The sequence below is a fragment of the Colletotrichum graminicola genome (assembly GCF_000149035.1).
Source record: "Colletotrichum graminicola M1.001 genomic scaffold supercont1.83, whole genome shotgun sequence".
In the NCBI taxonomy this organism is placed as follows: Eukaryota; Fungi; Ascomycota; class Sordariomycetes; order Glomerellales; family Glomerellaceae; genus Colletotrichum; species Colletotrichum graminicola.
The window spans coordinates 95,740-117,045 of NW_007361087.1; the positions used below are offsets into that span (position 1 = coordinate 95,740).

Sequence of the window (21,306 nt, forward strand, 5' to 3'; positions counted from 1 at the left end):
TCTGTTCGATGCTAAATTGGACGTGGAGGCTCGTTCGCTGACTTCATATCGTTAGCTTTCATGGGCTAGGGGTGGCGCCCTAAGAGTTCTACGGTAAGAGAGCAATCGAGTTGTCTGCGTATCGCAGCTGATACTCAATATTACGCAAGTAGGCATCGCAACACGTGGACGTAGATACTGATCGACCGAGGATGCCGTTGCGCCACAAGATGTAAACGGCAAGATTCCTCTATACTCGAAGTGCTTCACTGCAACTTTAGATGTTAGAGGAACTCAGTCTGTAGTGCGCCCTTGACGCCGAGGTTGAGGACCGACACCTGGAAGAGCTCGATGCCGTGCAGCTCGATTGTCGGGAAGGAGATGGACGTGCCCCGCTCGGCCGTGAGACCGGAGCCGAGGCCCGGCGGCTCCGCGCCCAGGTCGGCGCCGCCGCCTTCATTGTCGTCCGAGTCGTAGCTGTCCGACGTGTCGCTATCGTCGTCGTCGTCGGCGTCGTCGTCCGCGCCGCCGAAACGATCCCATTCCGGGGGTCTGGGGATGACCTTGATGTGGCTGCGGTCGTCGTCCGGATCGGCCGTCGCTTTCGGGTCCGTCGTCTCAGGAACCGGCGTCGGCTTCACCTGGGCATCGGGCTTTGGCGGCGCCAGGGCCTGCTTCGCGAGAACGTGCATGTTCTGCGCCAGGTAGTTCAGGTGACTCGTGAGTGTCATTTGCTTCTGCTCGGCTGCCTTCCGCACGTAGAGCTCCTCGAGGGGCTCGGCGTCTTGCGAGTCGCACTCGTTGAGCTGGATGCGCAGCGGTTGCAGCGGGTAGAGTAGGGGCACGATGAGGTGCACCGTCTTGACGCCTTGGAGGCCTGCGGGCAGCTCGCCGCGGCGGCGGGGCTCGAGAGGGAGGGTGTAGACGATGCCGTCCGGGGAGCGGCGATACAGAGACAGGCGGCCCATGCGGGTCTCGAGCTGGCGTGTCTCCTGCGCGCGCCGGGCTTTGGCGGCCGCCATCTCTTCTTCCGTGAAGTACTCCTCGGGCGTGTAGTGCCTGGGGGGGGCCGGGGATGGTGGCTTGGCGATCAGGGCGACCGACGCTGCGGACGAGGCAGGGGCGGCGGCGGCGGCGGCGGCGGCGGCTGCGAGGTGGCGGGTGTCTTTCGTCTCCTTGAAGGATACCAGCTTCACGGTGGCGGCTTCCTGCTCAGACAAGAAGCTCTCTAGGTTCTTGTCGAGAGCATGGGTGAGGGCGAGCAGGGTGGCGCCCTGGCGCTCGCGGACGAGCTTCTCCCACCCGCGTTCGATGTTGATGCTGAAACCGCGCGGGATGTCGCTGTTCTGCACGCGCAGCACGGGGGCGGCCTCGGGGTAGTCCTCGGGCACACGCAGCTCACACTGGAGGTGCTCCAGCTCAAAGGGGAAGTCCGGGTCGGAGGGCTTGATGCGGAAGAGCAGAACGGTGGTGCCGTCAGCAGCGGTGGACTCGCGGGGCGAGTACCGCTTGCGCAGTTGGCCGAGCTGGTAGCCACGGGGGTCCCTGGCCTGGGCCTCCGGGACGGGCTTGGGAACAACGCGGTCGGTACGGGGCCGGGGGACGGCCTGTTGGTGGGTGTCGCCGCCCTGCTTCGCGAGAGATATCATGTTGGGCGGCGGGTTGGCAACGTGAAAATGAAAGTGCTCAACGTGTGGTTTAATGTCGATGAGCTGAACTGACGAAATGCAAAGAGTAGAATGGGGCGATCTGCGAGCAGAGGCAGTGCCAGTGCTAGTGCTTGTTGGCTGGTATGGTATGAGCTGGGTTGCTGTGTCGAACTGAGGACACCTTTTTCCCCCTTCTTCAGCGACGGATGCGTTTGTATTTGAGGATTCTCGCAACGGTGGCGACGGCGACAGTTTGGGTCTGGACCGGGGTGGGTGTTGTGATGTTGAATCTCGGATCGCATGCATCCATCGTTTGCGTTGCATCAGTCGACATGAGTCATAGTGGGGCACGTGATGTGATTACTTAACAGCCCTGCCGCAAGTGCGTGCGCAGGATCTGTTAGCAGGTACCTCTCGTTATTCATCCATCACTTGCAGCCAAAGCGGTCCACGCCAGTCGACTCATCGTCTACATACAGGTGGCGGTTTATTTCATCTCGGAAGGAATGCCCACTGCGATAGCATGGACAATCTGGGTTGGAATATTAGGCCTTGTTCTTTTTCTCAGGTTGGGCATTGGCATCTATCGTTCTTGTATCTCTGCACCATCGAGACATCATCAAGACACGAGCCTACTCGTCGCTCTGAGCATTTTCTTCTATTATAATGGGGGCAAATAGATGCCTCCTCTGTTGACCGAGAATAGGTTATGAATCTCCCAGCAGCAAGCAAAGGTCCGACACGGTGAGTTCCATGCTCGTCAGCCGTCGATGCTGAGACAAATGGCCACTGCTGCTGGGCATTGCCACCATACCCCACACATCCCGGGGAGCCGGGCCCGATGTGGGCCTCTCCCCCGTTTGCACATTCCATCCCGTGCCGGACCGGCCGGAGGGTGGAGGAAGTGGAACCTCAAATCACCTCGACAGGAGCTCGTCCGCTCCGAGCTACACCCACGCCACGAGATCCGGGGGGGCCGGGACTGGCCGAAGAATACCTCAACGAACCTCAACGAGGCACCTTGAGAGGCAAGTGATGACGTTCCCGCCAGCCAATGACACCCTGAAAGTTTCCATCGGCCGCGCATCCACGGTCGTTTGGCGGAGTAGAGGATGGAAGACAGTCATGTGAGCGAAGGCCAGCAATACAACGTGACCCTCGCTCCAGGTCCTTTTTCTTTTTCTTCTTCTTTTTTTCTCAACTTTATTTCCAAGTTCAAGAATAATAACAAACCGAGCCCAAAACACCCGTTGGGCAAACACTGAAGAATGGGGAAGGTCACGGGAAGCCGTGAATGAATATATCTGACGTCCGAGGACCAGTCGCTCAGTCCAGGGGCGTCTCGACGGGACTCGTGACTGAAGACCAGGAACATGCCCAAAGCACGCCTCGCACTTACAACCTCACAAAAAAACAAAAAGCATATACTGTGTCGATGAGAAAGAGCACCCGCTCGGATTGGAAAGCCTGGCACCTCATGACATCCAGAGAGCATGCGTGAGCTGGCCGTGTTGTCTCAACAGCGTGATGCCCCCCCCCCCCCCCTTCCTCCCTCCGCGCGCAGGGCACCCTCACAGCGCGCGATGTAAGGGCAGAAAACGTCGCCAAAGGCCGCTGCCCCAGCATCAGCAGCAGCGTGTGGGTGTGTCCGGCCGCTGCCCAACAATACCGCTTTTGCGTGCTGTCGGCAGGAGACAGTGCCCCAGCATCCGCCCTCTTCCCCCCCTCATTCAAACCATAGGACATTTTGTACAGTGACATTGGGCGTTGTCTGCGAACGTGACGGGGCAAAGGAAGCACACCGACACTCCGGCGGCGGCGGGCCATTCTCCGCCTCGCCTGCTGCCTCTCCCGCATATGCGGGCGCCGAATGACCCCGGAGATGAGAGGCTGCCGTTGAACCGCCCTCCCTGCGGAGGAGGAGGAGGAGGAGGAGGGAGGGGGGTACCAGCCGCGACTGGTTCCTCCGTGTCACTGCCTTTAGCGGCAGGTGCAGCAGAGCATGCGGTCTCATCTAGAATCGAGTCGATCGCGGGTACTGCAGAGAGGTGAGTGAGGGAAAGGGGATGCGAGAAGGGGGGCGAGAAGGCAGCATGCAGAGATAGATAGGGATTGGGGGCGAGCGAGTGGACGGGAGAGACGCGTGACGAGTCGGTTGACATGCTGTTTATCGGATGAAGCCCAGCTTTTTCTTTTCTAGGGAATCTCGGTCAGTCTCTTTCTTTGCATTTTCTGGCGTTTTTTTCTTCTTTTTTTCTTTTTTCGTCTTCTTCCCCCCACCACTCGGACGGCCCGCCAGCAACCAGCAGAACCGTCAGACTCAGTGCGAAGAGGTGGGCGTTTGGTGATGGTGGCGTCGTGGCCCGACCGGGAGGGCCGGCCGCCCGTCAGTTGATTTCATCCTCGCGCATCGTCGAGTCGAGCTGGGAGGGGTGAAGGTTGCGCGGTGCCGGTGACAGCTGTTCGCTCATCTCGATGGCCGACATGGCACTTGTCGGTCCATGGGCAGCAGAAGAGAGAGGGACTGCTGTTTGCGGCTCATCAGCCGATGTCCTCGAGCTTGTGAGGTTGGTGGTGCCTTGGCGCGGGTGGTGTTGAGGTGATTTCCTTCCTAGCCCCCGGGGGCACGTTTCGATGACGACTATTCTGAAAGGAGGGCACGTATTCTAGGGGCCCAAGGGTGACTGCGACGCTGCGGGAGGTAAGGGAGATAGGGATTAGAGAGAGAGAGAGAGATAGGAGTGCCAACGCATCAGCGAGAAGGGGACCCGGTGACCATGGCGTTTATGCAAGTCCAAGTCAGCCTTCCGGGCGGTGTGGGGACGGGAGTTGAGCTGGGTTGTCGGCGAGTGTTTGAGGGGTGTGTGTGTGTGTGTGTGTGTGTGTGTGTGTGTGTGTGTGTGAGTGAGGTGAGGTGAGGTGAGGTGTGAGTGAGTGAGGTGAGGTGTGAGTGAGTGAGTCCGTAACAGGCGAGACTATGGTGGCGGACCGTTGACGGCCCCCCCAATCATCATCTTTAGCGCTGTCGCCCGTCGTCTGGGGAAAACAAACGGTGGGGCCGCTGTGGAGATGTGGCGGTTTGATGGTTGATGGTGGTGTGACATTCTGGCTGCAAGAAGTCGAATGCGACTATTTTTCATTTTTTTTCCTTTCTTTTTTTCATTATTCTCTTTTTACAGTTCCCTTTTTAATACTCCATTAATTAAATCTCATCTTCATTTATTGGTTTCTTTATTCGTCTATTTCTGAAGTGTATATTCCCGGCTTGGGATCACTTAGATTCTGATGCAGAACATCACATCTCGCTTCCCGACACGCTGGGATGCAGCGCCCAGCCCGCCCTTCCACATACTCACTCACTCACTCGCTCACCTCAATCACTCATTCACCTCTCACATCCCACTGCCCCAGGGCCGTCCATGACCCTTCATCGCTCTTCACTATCCTCGTTCATCTCAATTGTGACGCGCAAGCGGGACACGCTATCGGCCGTTGTCGCGGGGTGTTCGTCTCCCTCGCCAATGCCAATGTTTGGCCAGTCAGCGGCTGTCCTCGACTCCCCCACGGCCCTGTGCCTGACTGTCCACCAACATACGCCCAGAAAGTAAGGCCTGGTCTTGGATGCAATCAACGTGCGAATAAACATAAATCAATAAGAATAGAAAAGAAAAAGAAAAAGAATGGTCAGAAAATAAAATAAAATAACAATTCAACAAGTCTCTTTCGTACTGGGCTAGTCTCGCATGGTTCGCTACCGGAATCCCGGAGCTCGTGTCTGATGGCAACCCTCATGCAAGACAGTCCATGTGTTCACCACGGCCGCCACTGACTGGTCTAAATCCGCACTCGGGGGCTTGGCCCAATGGGCTCAGTTAAAAAACATAAAGGAGCCCTTGGTGAATTCTGACTGGCAGAACGTGATTCGAATCAGAGAGGGCACCGACCCCGTCGAATGACATGACTCTCTCTCTCTCTCTCTCTCTCTCTCTCTCTCTCCCCCTCTCTTTCTCGGCCTTCCGCCAATGACTGCAGCTCATGATCCATCCATCCAACCAGTGGCTCAGCTACGGGGTTGACTGGACGGGGCTCGCGGCATCGCGCCAGAGGGAGGTCCTTGGTGAGCGCCAAGTCCGACGACACGCGCTGGACGCTGCCGCCAAGGCCAAGGCCAAAAAAAGCTTCGACGAGGCAGAGTATATGCATGTGGCGGCTATGAATTCCATGTCTGTGTGGGGGAGGGGGAGGGGGATAAACGAAAAGTGCCTTTGTCCTTTCGTCCTCACGATTTATTATTCATTCCCCCCCCCTCTCTCTTTTATTCATTTTATATATAGTTAATCCTCGTTTACTCATCCTTGCTCTGCAGTATTCTTTTCTTAAACAAACGCCGGTTTATGATTAAATCTTATTTTCGACTGCCGCTAATCGATCTGCCATCCGTGCAACCCTTCCTTTCCCTCTCTTTCTCACCTCATCCTCTCTCTGAATCTATCTGATCCTCCACCTCTACCACCACACCACCACCGCCACGACACCCACCACCGTTACCAGCACATCAAGCTTACCCCTTCCCGGAACCACATGGTCGACCTTCCGCGGGAACTAACCTTTGGAAACGCGCCAACCATACCGAGCCCCTGCGCTTCCTGCGTTCACCTGACTGAAAACTGACATCACCATCAAACGGTTTACCCGCCTAACCGCTAGGCGTAGGCCTTTTCTTTTTTCTTTTTCCTTTTTCTTCTTTGCGTTCGCCAACGTTAGCATCGCCGAGGCATCTCTCGCTGGCTTAGCCGCCAGTGCACGCGCACCTTTCTTCACCACATCCTCCTCCCTCACCTCACCCCACTCCCCCCCCCCCCCCCCATCACACTCGTCCCGTCCACCTGAGACCAGGCGGTCCAACCTTTCCCTTCGTTCCAAGCCTTTCCCGCCGTCTTGTGCGCCTAGCCCGGAGAGACAGGTTCGTCGTGCCGAGACACGAAACCGGACAACAAAACGGCGCAAGACCACTACATGCGGCTTTTACCCTGGACTCTCTCGGGACGGGGAGGGAGGGTGCTGGCAACCGTGGGCACATGCCTCGTTTCTGACGTAGCTACCTGGCCCGTGAATGCCCTCATCGACGCCGATGCGCCGCCATCGTACCTGGCTCTCGCAATCGAGATAGCCAGGAGGGAGGGCAGGGTGAGCGACGCCCATCTCTGTTTTGACAGGTGGGGGCTCCTGACTTGGTCCCGTTCTGTTCGGTCCTGCGGGTTGATGTCACTGCCGACCCCCGTGCCTCCGTGGTCCGGGACACGGGGCTCGCGAGGCCGCCTTTCGTGGCCCGACCCGCGTCAGCGCCCGTTTGTGATAAGAGAGAGAGGGAACCACGTCGACGTCGTCGGTGTGCGGAATATCTCGTGACCGTTCATCGTCATAGTGAACCATGTCTTTGTCGTCTTTCTCTGGGGGCCGTCCTTGGGTGCGGGACTAGCTTGGGCTCGGGGGAAGAAAGAGAGAGAGACACCCCACCCCCCACCCCTTCCAATACCGTTGTCTCTGTTGACGATGTCTCACCGTTGCCGTGCCACCGGTAGGATTGACATCATTAGCCAAGGCTGCACATGTCGCGAGATGGGCGATAGACAACACAAGGATGCAGGTGTTCAAGTAAGCAGAGCAGCGCCCTCTCCGTCAATGCGTTGATTGTTACTCAGCGGAGTAGGGTCTTATCTTGGCTGTGTCGTCTCGGAGCAGGAGGCTTCTGCCACCAGTCCAGCTAGCCGTTAAAGCAATACGTAACGAGGCGAGCATACTTGATTGAAAGGCAAACTGCAGCCTGGAAAACGGACTGGTCATCAGTCAACAATGCCGTTCTTCCTCAGCGCTTTCCGAGGGCGGGGGCGCGCCGAGGCTCGGTCCAGCGTGGGCGGCACCCTTTGTGCATTTTAGAGTCTGAACTTCAAGGCTCGTAATGCCTGTTGATGACTCACGTGCCTGATGCTTTTGGGAAGAAATAACGTTCTCCGGTTTGGCGTGGACCTCAAACGAGATGGATGCCCTCAGGAGGGAGAGAATGGAAACAAAAGCTGTTGAAGTTATCACCAACCTCAGGGGAAACAGTCGTTAAGCAGGAGGTGGGGAGGCGCCCCGATGTTGTCCCTTCCCTCTTTTTCAACCAGATCCTGAGGAAGGAGGATAAAAACATCTTGGGAAGCAGCGTCTTTTTGCGCTCTTGCTGTGAGAAATCTCCATTGATCCTCCCCCCCCAACATCCAATGCGATGGGCAACTGCCAAAGAAAGAGAGAGTCATACAGGCGGAAAGAGTCCTGCTTGCTCCTTCTTCTCGTGGATGCCTCATCCCCTCCCCTCTCCGCCGTGCGCTCCACGGAGTCCCAACAGAAAAATTCCCGCGTCGTGCTCTCTCTTGTGTTCTTTATATCTCTCCTTGACCTTGATACCAAACCAGTCTCATTCCGTGTCATGCATGGCTTGCTTCCCTGGGGATACACTCGGCCCTCGTACATGACTGACCATCACCACCGAAAATCCTACCAATAAACGTGTAGGTACATGCCAGATTCTCGTCCGGTGCGGCGCTGACATCTCGCAGCCCCAAGATGCCCGAAGGTTTCGCCACACAGTCATTGACTGGTGGTTTCAAGCCCATAAATGGTCCCAAGAGACCCCTGACGCCAACACCATCGGCTGCAGTCTCGTTGCCCTTCAAGCGATTAGCAGTCGAAAATGCCCCCAAGCTGCTCGCCACCCCTGAGCATGGAATGGGATGCCGGACCTCGTCCAGTAAACCCCAAGCGTTCCGTGACCGAGTCGAGTCCGCAGAAGAATGCCTCCTCCCACCCGATGTTGTGCGAGCTTCACCGACCATATCCGAGGCAACCATCGAGGTACCCAAAACACCGCCAAGCACCTTGCCACTTCGTCCACCACATATTGCCGGGTCTTGGCGTGACGAGGCAGACTCGTGGATGGACGAGTTCGTGAACCTGGACACCATAGGCGACGAATGCTTCATTCCATCCAGCGAAGCGCTAGTTGGTCACCACCAAGGTGCAACTCACACTCCGTCGGAATCGCATGGAATAGTTGCCAAGCCGTTCCCACATCTTGACGTCGAGAACCTCAAGCAAGCAGTACAAGATGGAGGGACCACCATGGAGGACGGCACGTTGGATGAATATTCTATTGGCGACTCGGATGAAGAGGACATGGCCATGCTTCTGGAATCAGCCGACGGCAACCCTAGCAAGCCTTCTCCCTCACATTTCCCTGTAACCATTGATCAGGGTCCGAGGTCGACTGGAAGCTTCGACTTGAAGCTTCACTCCTCTTCTTCCGACGTTAGCCACGATGAAGCATCCAAAATCAACTTCTTGGAGCCCGACTTTCTTGACGAAGACATCGACTGGGACACTTTTACTGCCTGTGAAAAAGATGCCACTCGGAGCCCCGAGACCGGAATGCTCGTTGACGCTGCCAGTATGCAGGAAACTAGCTCCCCATCAAGCCCAACCCCAATCATAAGGCCCCCCGTTCCTCCAAAGATGAGAGACCGTTCCGTCGTCGTTGGGCTTTCCTCCACAACCATGATGCGCACCTGCTTCAGGATCGGGGAGTTGCTGAACGCCCACGCCAAGTGCACGCGAGACAAACAAGACGTTGTCTTGGAGTTGTTTGCAAGGGTGAGGTATTCTATCAGGGAGACCACGACCAGGGTACAGCACTTTGACTTGCGGGACCTTTTCACGGACAGGCAGCCATTCCTGAGTGGCACTTTCAGAGAATGGAAGCTCAACAGCTCTCTCGATCATGACAGTAGATCATTTCTAGGGCTGAGCGGACAAAACAAACTATGCCGATGCGTTTGCAAGCTCTCAAACGCCAGGGAGACAACCATCGGACGTTCGGCAATGATCCTGTCCATCAGAGAGACGACCTGGGATGAGATATTTTGGGCTTTGAGAATCGTCGCCCGAGACGCGCCATCTGACAGCGGATGATGTTTCCTGCTATTCGACTGATGAATCTTGATGACATGATCAGTGGATGTTTTGAGGCAAACCTGCCATGTCTTGAAGATCCCTTTTAGACTGGAGGATAAGCCGAGTAGGTGGCTTACGGGGAGCGTTTATCTCCAAAGTCCCGGGGAAGCAAAACAAGAAGACATTCAAAAAAGAAAGAAAAGATACTATGCCCATAATGTTGGGTTATGGTTTTCGTGCTACTGACTCATCGGTGTCCAAAGGTTCATCTCAGATGTTGAAGAAGCGTGGGCAGGACAGACATGCTTCCGAGCCGGCCCTCACATGAGACACGCACCGCAATGCATAAGGCTTAGGGCTTTGCTCACCCCATTTCCCAGTGATGAAAGGCTCTTGGGGAAAACAAAGTTCTTTGCTGCTCCTGTAAGCACACTTGTACTTCGCTGCGGATGTACGGAAGCGCCAAGAAGGCCAAGAAGGCAGCTCCGGGTGGGGGAACGTTCTGAAAACACCCAAGGCATGCTCGAGTCTGAATAAAGCCAACCTATGGCGCGAGAAGGACGATGATAAAGGCTCAGAGGGTCTTGGCAACCTGGTTTATAGCTACGATAAGTCAGGCTGACTAGCAGTCCGGCAATCGAGCTATCAACTTCTGCCTGCGACGGCATAGAAGGCCACGATGCAGCGTCGAGACCAATACAGCTGCCAAGACACCGGGCCTATAGGCAACGCCGATGACCTAGACTCCTGCCGCGCGCGCGTTGGATATAACGATTCTTCAGCTTTATTAATAACGGGTGTCGTGTTGCCGTAATGGTAAGCGTCAAAAGTTAGATCCATGTAGAAATGATGTGGGTTCATACATGGCACTCTCCCCAACGTGTTGGAATCCTGGGGGGGAGAGGTTCGGTCGACCAACCTCGTCTATGTTGTCATACGTCATGCTGGTATAGCAGCAGCTTGAGCTCCCATATACTACACATCGTGAAGCCTGGCATCATAACCGCAGCTACTCCTGTCGGCACACAGGAGGTGCAAGTACAGGCGCGTACCGAAGGGGGCGCAGCAAAGAAGCCCGCGGCCCGAGACTTGAGCTAATATCGTCACAGAGGGAACGCCGGCAAACTGGTCTACAGGGTGTTCGTCTGCAAGCCCTCGTCTTTAGGTTAGACACGTCTGCGGCGTAGCCGTGGGGGGTGGGAGGGGGGGAGGTGCAAAGCCCTGCAAGGGGGGGAGCAGAAAGACGACATGCGTGCGGCTATGATGGATGGCTCCGTGGTGCAGAAAGCTTGACGGGAGATTCGGCGTCAACCAACCTCTAGCTTCCCGTCCGCCAAGAAATAAAGATGACCAAGAGTTTAAGCGCTTCGCGTGCTCCTGGGGGCATGATGTCCAGAACGAAAGACGACCCTTGCCATCAGTCAGAGATATTGTCCGTAGCAGCACAGCGATATCCGCTCAACAATGGGGACCAAGCCTCCCGTCTTTTATTATACCGGTACAATCATGCTTGCCGTCTTGGCATTCGAGACTAACAATCCCCAAGGTACAACGAGACGCCGAATCACGGCCTCGTGACCAATACTTTGCAGCTTTCGCCATGGTTCTGAGGCCCTCTCTTGGCTTGTTGCATATCATTCCCAACAGCGTCTTCTTGCTGAAGAGCTGAGCCGCTGCTATTTTCTGACTGCGCCGATTCCAGACATGTCTTTGGCCTATTTGCATATCTCCTCCCATCTGGCGGTTTCGAAATAGCTCAACCTTGCTCTTCTATCCCGGGCTCTAGGACCCCGATTCAGTTCGTTCACCCCGAGACTTTGTCCACGCACCAAAGCCCCTCCTCCCCCTTTCTTTCTCTTTCCATCTTTCTTCCTTCTCTGTAAGCCCCATCCCTACACATACTCGTACAATCAAGCCTGAAGACGTTCGAGGTGCTGTCTCTGCTCCCCTGGAGGACCGGGAGCACGTGCGGGCGTTAGATAGATCGCAGTTGAGTATGTGCGCGACACAATGCCTGAGCTTTTCCACCCCCACCCTTGAGTAAAGGGGTCATCAGCTTGCGTTGGTGTTGGCATAGCTTTGCCAGCGCGAGGTGTGGTGAGAGGGCTACGATCAAGCAGAGCAGCATGGTGCACCGCTGTCACAAATGGTGCCCAATGCTGCTGAATGAGATCTTCCGGGCCGCTGGAATATTGAGGGCGAACGTCTGAACTGCCCCCAGGGGGGCGGCTGAGTCGCTGCTCAGAAGGCTGAAACCAGACGTAATGATGGTCCTTGGCCTATCGCCTTGAAACGTTCGCTGACTGTTTGTAAGCCTCCTGTCTAGATGCGATGTTTCCTTCCCTGAATCGATTCTTGCGAAGAGAATATCGGTTCTCCCAGGGGTTGAAGCTGCTGCTCGACTATAAGCATAATAGATTGCTTGTACTTGCATGCCGATTCATTTTGTAGACCCCGCCCGCGGTGAGAATACGCGGCAACAACGCGAAAAGAGTTAAGCTCCCATCGAGACCGCGCGTCCAGCGCTTCTGAGCCCCCGTCTGTTCAGAAATCCAAGGGTCCTGGTGATACTTTAAGCATATTCATTAGACTATCGGGAACCCGGCTGATAATCATCTATGACGGAGGTGTTATGCTGTTTAGGGGGGTGACTGCTGGTGTGTATCAAAGTTTCGAGATTACTCATGTACTAACCTTATTTACAACTACATATCAACCGTGGCAGGGCGCAGACAAACACCAAGACCGCCAAGCAAGTCAAAAAAGAGGCTTTGCGCAGACGACTATCTTTGGCACGACATCATGAGCCCGGCTGGGCAGATTTTTGCCCGTTGACGTAGGGAAATCTGTCAGTTTCCCTTCGGGGACGACCGTCGTCCTGATGGATGAAGAAGAACCCCCCCCCCCCCCAATCCTGCGCCTCTTAAAACGAACGGCCGCCCGGCGTCATCTCGACTCCATCACGGACGAGCACCTTCTTTTCTCTTTCCGGCAGCAGTGTTAAGAGAGACAATGGACGCCAAAGACAACCAGAACTACCGCAACGCCATCAGCCTTGACTACATGCACCCGGCCGAGCCGCGGACGGAGGCCGACTACAAGCAGGACAAGCAGGACCTCCCGTCCGGCGCGTCGGCGTCCGAGCCGGCCACCATGCTCAACGTGCCTCTGGATGGGACGTACAGCCAGGGCGAACCGGAGCCGATGGACCCCAAGCTGGTCAAGATGAGGAGGCAGGCGCGCTGGGCCCTCCTCGCCATGGCCTTCTTCATGGGCGACGTGCAGGAGGGCCTGGGACCCTTCCTCGGAGTGTACCTCCAGGATCACAACTGGGCTCCCGGGATGCGCGGCTCGGTCGTCGCCATGAGCCACGTGGCGACCATCATCATGAGCGGACCGATCGGTGCGCTTATAGATGCGACGAGGTGAGTGTGTGTGTGTCTTGAAAGGAGCATTTGACGGAACTCCCCTCCTCGTTTTGTCTGAAGGTGGTAGACTGATCACCCGGCCATTAGTTATAAACGTGTTCTCGTCGCCACATTCGCATGCACCGTCGGCACTTGCCAGGGTCTCAACCTCCTCTCCACGCACCCGGCCTGCGTCTTCACCACGCAGATGGTGTCGGCCGTTGCGGGCGCCAGTCTGATCCCCCTTCTCGTGGCGCTCACGATGGGCGTGTGCGACGAGGATCCCGAAGCGGCCGAAGCCGGCGCCGCCGGCGTCGTCGAACCCGCGGCCGGAGGCAAGGACAAGGACAAGAAGAAGAAGAACAAGCACAGCTTCATCGCCCTCAACGGGCGCAACCAGGCGTCCAACCACCTCGGCAACATGATCACGGCGGGCGCGGCGGGCGCGCTGGGCCAGAAGTTCGGGCTGCCGGCCGTATTCTACCTCGTCATCGCCTGCTGCGCCTGCACGATGGGCATCGTCTGGCTCATCCCCGAGGGCGCCATCGACCACGCGGCGGCCAGAGGCCGCGTGCCGGTCGACTCGGAGACGGACGACAATAACAGCCAGCACCACCAGGACATGCAGGAGAGAGGGGTGGCGGGCAAGAAGGGCGGCTTCCACCTGCCCGGTCTCGGCAAGAACAAGAATAAGAAGAAGAAGAACGCCGACAGCTCGCTCATGATCCTGATCAAGAACAAGCCGCTGGCCATCGTCGCCGTCACCGTGTTCCTGTTCCACCTCGGCAACGCCTGCATCCTCTACATCTATGGCCAGGCGCTCGTCGTCGCGGGCGAGGGCGACCCGGCCCAGACGACGGGCCTGACGGTCATCATCGCGCAGGCCACCATGACCATCATGTCGGTGCTGACGGCGTGGGTGGCCGACCGCTGGGGCTACTGGTTGCTCGTCATGCTCTCGTACATCGTGCTGCCCATCCGCGCCGTGCTCGCCGGTAAGGTCATCAAGTACTGGGCCATCTGGCCGGTGCAGATCCTCGACGGCATCGCGCACGGCATCCTCAGCGTCGCGACCCCGGGTATGGTGGCCATGATCATGGCCGGCACCGGCCGCATCAACGTCGCCTACGGCATCGCCGGCAACATGACGCGCCAGTCGGGCTCCGCCATCTCGCACTCCCTCGGCGGCTGGATGTCCGAGGTCAAGGGCTACAACTTCGCCATCATGCTGTGCGGCGTCTTCCCGGCCGTCGGCCTCATCATCTGGGTCTCCACCTTCAGGCTCCTGCGGCCGCTCGTCGACGTCAAGAAGGCCCCGAAGGAGTAGTGCTGCCCCCGCATGCCCCTTGGTCCCGGATCCATTTAGAAAAAGAAGCATATTCTTGTCAAGACCATGCAGCTTCCCACCTACTGCTCTCCCTTCCCTCTCTCCCCTGCCTAACTCTCCCTCCCTCTCTCTCTCTGTCTCTCTTTCTTTCTCTCTTCCTCTCTCTCTCTCTCTCTACACTTTCTAATTAGTTAGCCGTCCTCGCCTTCTGGTTAGTTGTAGAATACCCATTAAAAAACCTTTTGGCTAGGTTGTCATAAATTGTAACCCGTTGGCTATGCTCATCTCTCTCTCTGTCTCCATATCAAGATGAATACGTTATTGAACTTCATTACCTGACCCTATGAACCGCGTCCTCGCTAGCCGGGTTAAACGTGACATGCCGCCATTTTCCTTCTTCTTCCCCGGAACTAAAGATGAACCCCGTGACTAGCGGGATGCTGCCACTTTTGATTATGAATGTTTCTCCAAGCAAAACATCGTGGCACTCCGCTCCTCTGGCGACAACACCCGACGCGGTCAACAGCGACTTGGTCACCTGTACAACGACAAATTGTAAGAAGGGTCTTTTATACCTGGGAGAGGGCCCCGCGGGAAAGTACTCTCATTTACATCCGGAAATGACTGAGTAGACGGACCATCAAAAGGCCGTTTCTGCACCCCTCGTCCGTCGTATAAGCAGGACACGCAGCATGGTGAAGAAACGCGTCCCCCTTCTCGCGCCACACAAACGGCGGCGCAGCCGAGACGGAGGAGCACGTGCGCCCGGAAGCGCTCCGGCCGAGAAGAAAAAAAGGCAATCGTAGATCGTGGCTACTGGTGTGGCCGGTAGGCTGGTTTGTTTCCTTGGTGTGTCTGAGTTTTGTGACTCAGGACCGGCCGGGTGACGCAGACGTGCGACTAAGTTCGGAAACGTGAGGGGGGGATGGGGATGGGATGCTTTGAAGAAGGGACGGCGGTTCGCCTGCGCGGGGTTTTTGTCCTTCCCGTCATAATCCTTTTCGGAGGCGGCAGGCCCGGACCCGGGACACTGACCAGTGTATATGTACCGAGCGGCCCGGATCTTGTTGGTCACATCAAAGCCTTTTGGACGGCGGAGGAATTGGCTAAGCTGAGCCGGAACCACGTAGCCACTCGAACTATATAAACTTGGGCTCGGCTCTATTCAATGCTTACATCGCCATAGACATGGCCTGGTGCAGTTTCTCGGCGTGCTAGGAGAGGCTAACTGAGATCTGCCAGCCCGGAAACTGCGCGAGGCTGGTTACAGTTCCAGCTACGCAGACAAGGTTTACTTTACGGATCTATGAAATTTCACCCGCTGTCAGGGTTGTTGCCCAGAAGGGCTTGTAAGAAAGGTGGGTGATACGATATAGGCCAAATTGAAACAGCCTGAGCGGGCAATTGATACACGTCTACCATGACCATGTAATCAATGGAACGTGCATGAGTCTGTGTCCTCGAGGGCGAGAGATCTAACAGGCTGGTCTCGAGGTCATCATGGACCAAGGCGAGCGAGCCGGAGCTCTCTTTGTATACTTTCATTGTCCCGCCGTCATGATGATCTCATTGCCGAAGCCGTGCATGTGTATATATATATATATATATATATATATACGTATATATAGCCTTTTACACGCGACAATGAACAAAACTCCGAACCCCATCTGGTTTATATAAACTCGGGCATCGTCACTCGGATAGGATTTATTCATACTCGGTTTGCCAACTCGAGTCAAAAGACTAGAACCTCTTGTATCTGCCAAGACCCCTTTGTGCAGCAAGCCGGCAATTTTCCACCACTGGTATCGTTTCCCCCCCTTCCATGCCGCGCCCGACCCCCGCGTAAGTCCATCGCGCATCACATGCTCGGGTTAAAACCTCCCGCAAGCGAAACGGTTATCCAGAAAGAAAAGGAAAGAAAAGAAAAGCATTAATTATTCCTCGACGGTTATCTTCACCTGCGTCAAAAAGCACACCCTCTCTCCCTCGTCTCCCAGCACCAATCCCCCCCCCCAAAAATGTCCCTTTCCGACCACGCCCAGAAGCTCACAAGCTCGCTCGAGCAAGCCAAGCTCGTCCCCGGCGCGGCCGGCGCCCTCATCCCCGAGGGTTTCGAGCCGACGACGAAGCTTGAGGTGTCGTTCGCGGGCAAGGCGGTCGACGCCGGCAACTTCTTCCGGGCGGGCGAGTGCAAGGTGGCGCCGAGCGTCTCGTTCGCGGGCGAGGCCGGGGCGCCGGCGGGCGCGTGCTACACGCTCTTCCTGACGGACCCGGACGCGCCGACCCCGGACAACCCGCAGTTCGCCTTCTGGCGCCACTGGGTCGTCCCCGGGCTGCAGCCGCTCAGCGGGGACGGCGGCGTGGTGGCGCAGGGGAAGCCGGCGCTGACGGAGTTTCTAGGGCCCGGGCCCAAGGACGAGTGAGTTTCCATATATATATATATATATATATTTCCAAGCGAGGAACGGAAGCGCGGTTGGTAATAAGAAAGACGCTAATTCGAGTCTCCCTTTCTCTCTCTCTCAGCTCCAAGCCGCACCGCTACCTCTTCCTGCTCTACCGGGAGCCCCATGGCCTGGATCTCAAGAAGGAGGACGTCGGCGGGGAGGAGTTTGTCGAGAGACGGTCATGGAAGCCCGCCGAGTTCGCCGAGAAGCATGGTCTGAAGCTGGTCGGCGTCAACTGGATGACGTGCGCCGGCGACTGCTGGACCAAGTAAGTCGGGGGGTGGTTTTTGCGTAGGGTGCGCGCGTCGGTTAGAGTTTTTTCCACAATAAACATCAGCAAAAGGCATCCAATCCAAAAGCCTGTAAGGTCAACTTCTAGAAGCCCTATGTGTTGGTTTCACCAGGGTGGTGATACAGTTAACCGTACGTATCAATAGGCAAGTGACAAATAATAGGGGTAAATACCAGTTCTGAATTATGCGTAAAGGAAAGGAAACTATTATGGGATTACGCAGCAAATCCACTGCGTAATATCCCTATAAATCTAGTAGATCTATAGCAAATTAGCTGTAGTTATTCTAGCTAATTAGTATTAATCTATACTACTAATATCTAGGTAATAGTTAATATTATAACACTAGTAACCTTCTAAAGTGCTATAAATTACCTCTATTTTCTAGTTATTTATAAAGGGCTTAAAAACGTAATAAAAACAAAAGGCTAAAAAGTATTTAATACTTTTTAGATATATAACCTATTATATATATAAAACCTATTTATTTATTTATATCCTTAATTAACTATTATTAATTAACTACTCTAGCGTCTTATTTAGTAATAACTTTATAAGTCTATCTATTAGGTTATTCTCCCCTTATATTTATTAGATCTTATAGATCTTATATTACTTATATAACTAGTAAAGTGCTATAATATTAATTATAAGTTACTTCTTTTTAGTAGTACTAAGCTTTATAAGGCACTTATAAAGAGAGTATAAGTTAGTATAAAGGATTATTAGGATTTATAGTAACTTAAGGTAGTTAGTAATTATTATAAGTATAATACTAATTATATAGGTAATATTAGTACTAGTAACTATACTATAGACTTTAGAGGCTAGTATACTATATATAACTTTTTTATACTTTATTAAGCTAAAGTAGATAATATTACTAGTAAGTATAAATTTCTTATTATTAGTAGTAGGTTATATAACGTTACTTTTATTAGTAAGTATAATAATAAAGCTAAGTTATAAAGTAAAATTATAGTTATTTATAAATAAGCTATTAATAAAGATAAAAAGCTTTATAGTTATAAGGTTAATTAGCTAAAAAAGTAGGCTATAGTTAAGGTAACTTATTTACTACTTAATCTAGTAGTTAAGAGCCTTAATCTCCTCCTCTATAGGTTCTTAGTATTATATAGTAACTAAATAGTTAAAGTAAGCCTTAGGTTAGTAAATTAATATAATATACGCCTTATAGGCCTTTTACTAAATAAAGTCTTACTTAGTAGTAAGTAAATTTATATTAATAGGCTAAAGCTTCTTACCTTAATCTTTTTAGTAAAAATTTATTTTATTATTATAGCTAAAAGAAAGTATACTACTATTAAAAGTAATAAAATTATTAATAGTTAATAGTTACTTAGGCTTTATAGTAAAAGTTATTTTCTTAAGCTTCTTCTCCTTATAAGTAGAGAATCTATTATCTATAAGGCTAATTATATTATCTATTTATATACTAATAAGACTAAAATCCTTATTATTAGCTAATAAAATAAGTAAGTAGGGGTTAAAAGTTAATAAATCTATCTAAAGATTTTCTTTATAGTAGTAGTTATATATAGCCTACTAGTAGGTGCCTACCTTAATAATACTATAAAGTAGCTTTATTACCTTTATAATAAAGTTACTAAAGTAAAAATAGTAAATTTATATAAGAAGTCTTATAAGAATAATGTAGTTAAGTAGTGTTATAGATTAGGTATACGCCTAGGTAATATTATATAACTAGAGGTAAAATCTATATTATAAAAGTAATAAGGTAAAGGTAAGAATTAGTTACTAGGCTATTTATTAAATTATAGGTAATTATATAAGAATTATTTCTTTACTATTATTAGTATAACCTTAAATAACTAACTATAATTTCTTATATAGTTACTTATTTTTTTTTAAAATAATAGTATTATATACTTCTTTTATAGATTTACTAGCTATTATAGGCTCTCTTTCTTATACTTATATAGGATTATTATCTCTTTTAGCTATTATAAGTAGTAGTACTAATTAAGCTTTTTCTTACGCTATATAGTATAGTTTTACTATAGTAATATAAAAATTATATAGGCTATAAGGTAATTTAATAGTATAAGTAGTACTATTATTAGTAAGTAAGTAAAATAGGCCTTACTAGCTATCTTTCTTATACTATATATAGATAAGTAATTAAAGGGGTAGCGCTATAGTATTTATTATATCTAGGCTATTACATGTTACTAGTATATTACACACTTATCTTTTTATATAGATTTACTACACTACGTTTATAGCCTTTTTTACTACTTTAGCGCGCTACGTAGTAAAAGGGGTAAGTAGTAAATTATCTATAATATAAAGGTATACCCTAAAAACAAGTAGAGTTAGTATAAGGCTATTAAGGCTAGTAGTATTATTAATAGCTTTAACAGCTAATTAAAGGGTAACTTTAGGCTTATAATTACTATCTATATAAATAATCTTATATATATAGTAAAAAGTAGTATAGTATTACTTAACTTTACTAATAAATTAATAGGCCTTAATAGGCACTTTATTTACCTTAATAGATAATATATAGGCAGTATATTTAAATTTAGCTATATAAAAATTTAGGCTAGCGTTAGTAGTAATCTAATTAAGTAGCCTAAGATATATATTAATCTAGTATATTTATAATACCTTTTATATATACTTTATAGTAACTAAATATAAGAATCTTACTATATTAAACGTAGTAGCTAAGTTAACTATATAAAGTATAGGCTTATTACTATCTATATATATTATATTAATAAAGATTTTATAGTTAAATTTATAGTTATTATATAGTATAAATTTAAAGCAGCTAGGCGCCTTTATATTAAGTTAGTAGTAATAGTAGTACTTATTAATCTCTTTAAGTGTAGTAAAAGAAGTAGATTTACCTACTTATTTAAGTAACTTATAAAGGTAATTTACTAATAAGTAGCTAAATCTATAGTAAATCTAGCGTAATTTACTATTAGTTAAGTGTTACTTTATAATAGCGCTCTTAAGCAGCTCTAAAAGTATCTATATATAGCCCTATTTTTAGGTAATAGGTATAATAATCTTATCCTTAATAAGCTAGTTAGTAAGGTTATTAAATTTTACGCTATAGTAATCTATATCTTATAAGTAAAAAAGAAATAGTATATTACTTATTATTATATAAAAAACAAGCTTACTAATTAGTATAAGTATATAGATTACCCTAAGGGATTTATAGTAATCCTTACTACTAAAGTAAATTATTACTTTACTAATATAGGTAGTATTTAGTAAGATCTCCTTACTAAGGTGTTTTTTAAAGGCAAAGTACTACTACTATTTAGCTATAGATATCTTAGCTACGCCTATATTAGGTATAATACCTTAAAAAGTAGACATAAAGTAGTAGTTATTAAATATAAAAATATTACTACTTTTTATAGTTATATTAAGTAATTCTTCTTTATATAGATTTTTATAAGTAATAGTATAAAACGTTACTTAGTTATATAACTTCTTATAGGTTAATAGGCTATTAATTAACTGCTTACTAAAGTATATAGTTATAGTAAAAAACATAGTAGATTTATAGTTTTTACTATCTAATAAGTAAATCTTACTATTTTTACTTACTTCTTTAAGATAACTTAGCTTATTACCTTTATAATTAATAAGAAAGTAACTAAAGGTAGTCTATAAAGCCTATATAAAGTAGGTGCTTTTATACTATATAAAGGAGGCTTATTATTCCTCCTTTATATACTTAGTTAACTAACAGCCTAATTTACTATAAATAAAGCACTTTTTAGACAGATTACTATTAGGTAGTACTTTACTACTAGCTAACTATAAAAGGCCTTATAAATAGCCTTACTATCTCTAGAGGTCTACCCTATAGTTACGCTAGCTGTTATACTTATAGTTAACCTAGTATTATATTATAACCTAATAAGTTATAGGCTATATTACCCTACCTAATAAGCAGATAATAGGCAGCAGTAGTATTTATATAAACAAGAGATAAGGGACAGACAGATAACTCCCTAAGAATAAAAGAACTATAGTATAGGTTATATAAAGATAAAGAAGTAATTATATAATAAGGTAATTACTAGTAATTATAAAAGTAAGTACTTACTAGTATCTACTAAGCGCTTACCTTATATAAGAATAGTAATTACTTATAACTATTAGTTAATAGGACTATTTAGGGAACAGCTAGGACTTA

The 21,306-nt window shown here is 50.1% G+C and overlaps 4 protein-coding genes across 4 annotated transcripts; 3 read left to right on the forward strand and 1 right to left on the reverse strand.

Moving 5' to 3' along the window:
* Positions 1 to 263: 263 nt before the first annotated feature.
* On the reverse strand, positions 264 to 1,628 carry GLRG_11325 (CHY zinc finger domain-containing protein; the record flags this gene model as incomplete). The annotated part of the gene is made up of 1 exon (XM_008102013.1): positions 264 to 1,628. The coding sequence occupies one exon, from the start codon at positions 1,626 to 1,628 to the stop codon at positions 264 to 266; it is 1,365 nt and encodes a 454-aa protein (XP_008100204.1).
* A 7,161-nt stretch (positions 1,629 to 8,789) lies between these two features.
* Positions 8,790 to 9,635, forward strand: GLRG_11326 (uncharacterized protein; the record flags this gene model as incomplete). Its single annotated transcript, XM_008102014.1, has 1 exon — positions 8,790 to 9,635. The coding sequence occupies one exon, from the start codon at positions 8,790 to 8,792 to the stop codon at positions 9,633 to 9,635; it is 846 nt and encodes a 281-aa protein (XP_008100205.1).
* Positions 9,636 to 12,629: 2,994 nt separating this feature from the next.
* Positions 12,630 to 14,351, forward strand: GLRG_11327 (major facilitator superfamily transporter; the record flags this gene model as incomplete). The annotated part of the gene is made up of 2 exons (XM_008102015.1): positions 12,630 to 13,042; positions 13,133 to 14,351. The coding sequence occupies 2 exons, from the start codon at positions 12,630 to 12,632 to the stop codon at positions 14,349 to 14,351; spliced, it is 1,632 nt and encodes a 543-aa protein (XP_008100206.1).
* A 2,021-nt stretch (positions 14,352 to 16,372) lies between these two features.
* Positions 16,373 to 17,073, forward strand: GLRG_11328 (phosphatidylethanolamine-binding protein; the record flags this gene model as incomplete). Its single annotated transcript, XM_008102016.1, has 2 exons — positions 16,373 to 16,773; positions 16,881 to 17,073. The coding sequence occupies 2 exons, from the start codon at positions 16,373 to 16,375 to the stop codon at positions 17,071 to 17,073; spliced, it is 594 nt and encodes a 197-aa protein (XP_008100207.1).
* Positions 17,074 to 21,306: the final 4,233 nt, after the last annotated feature.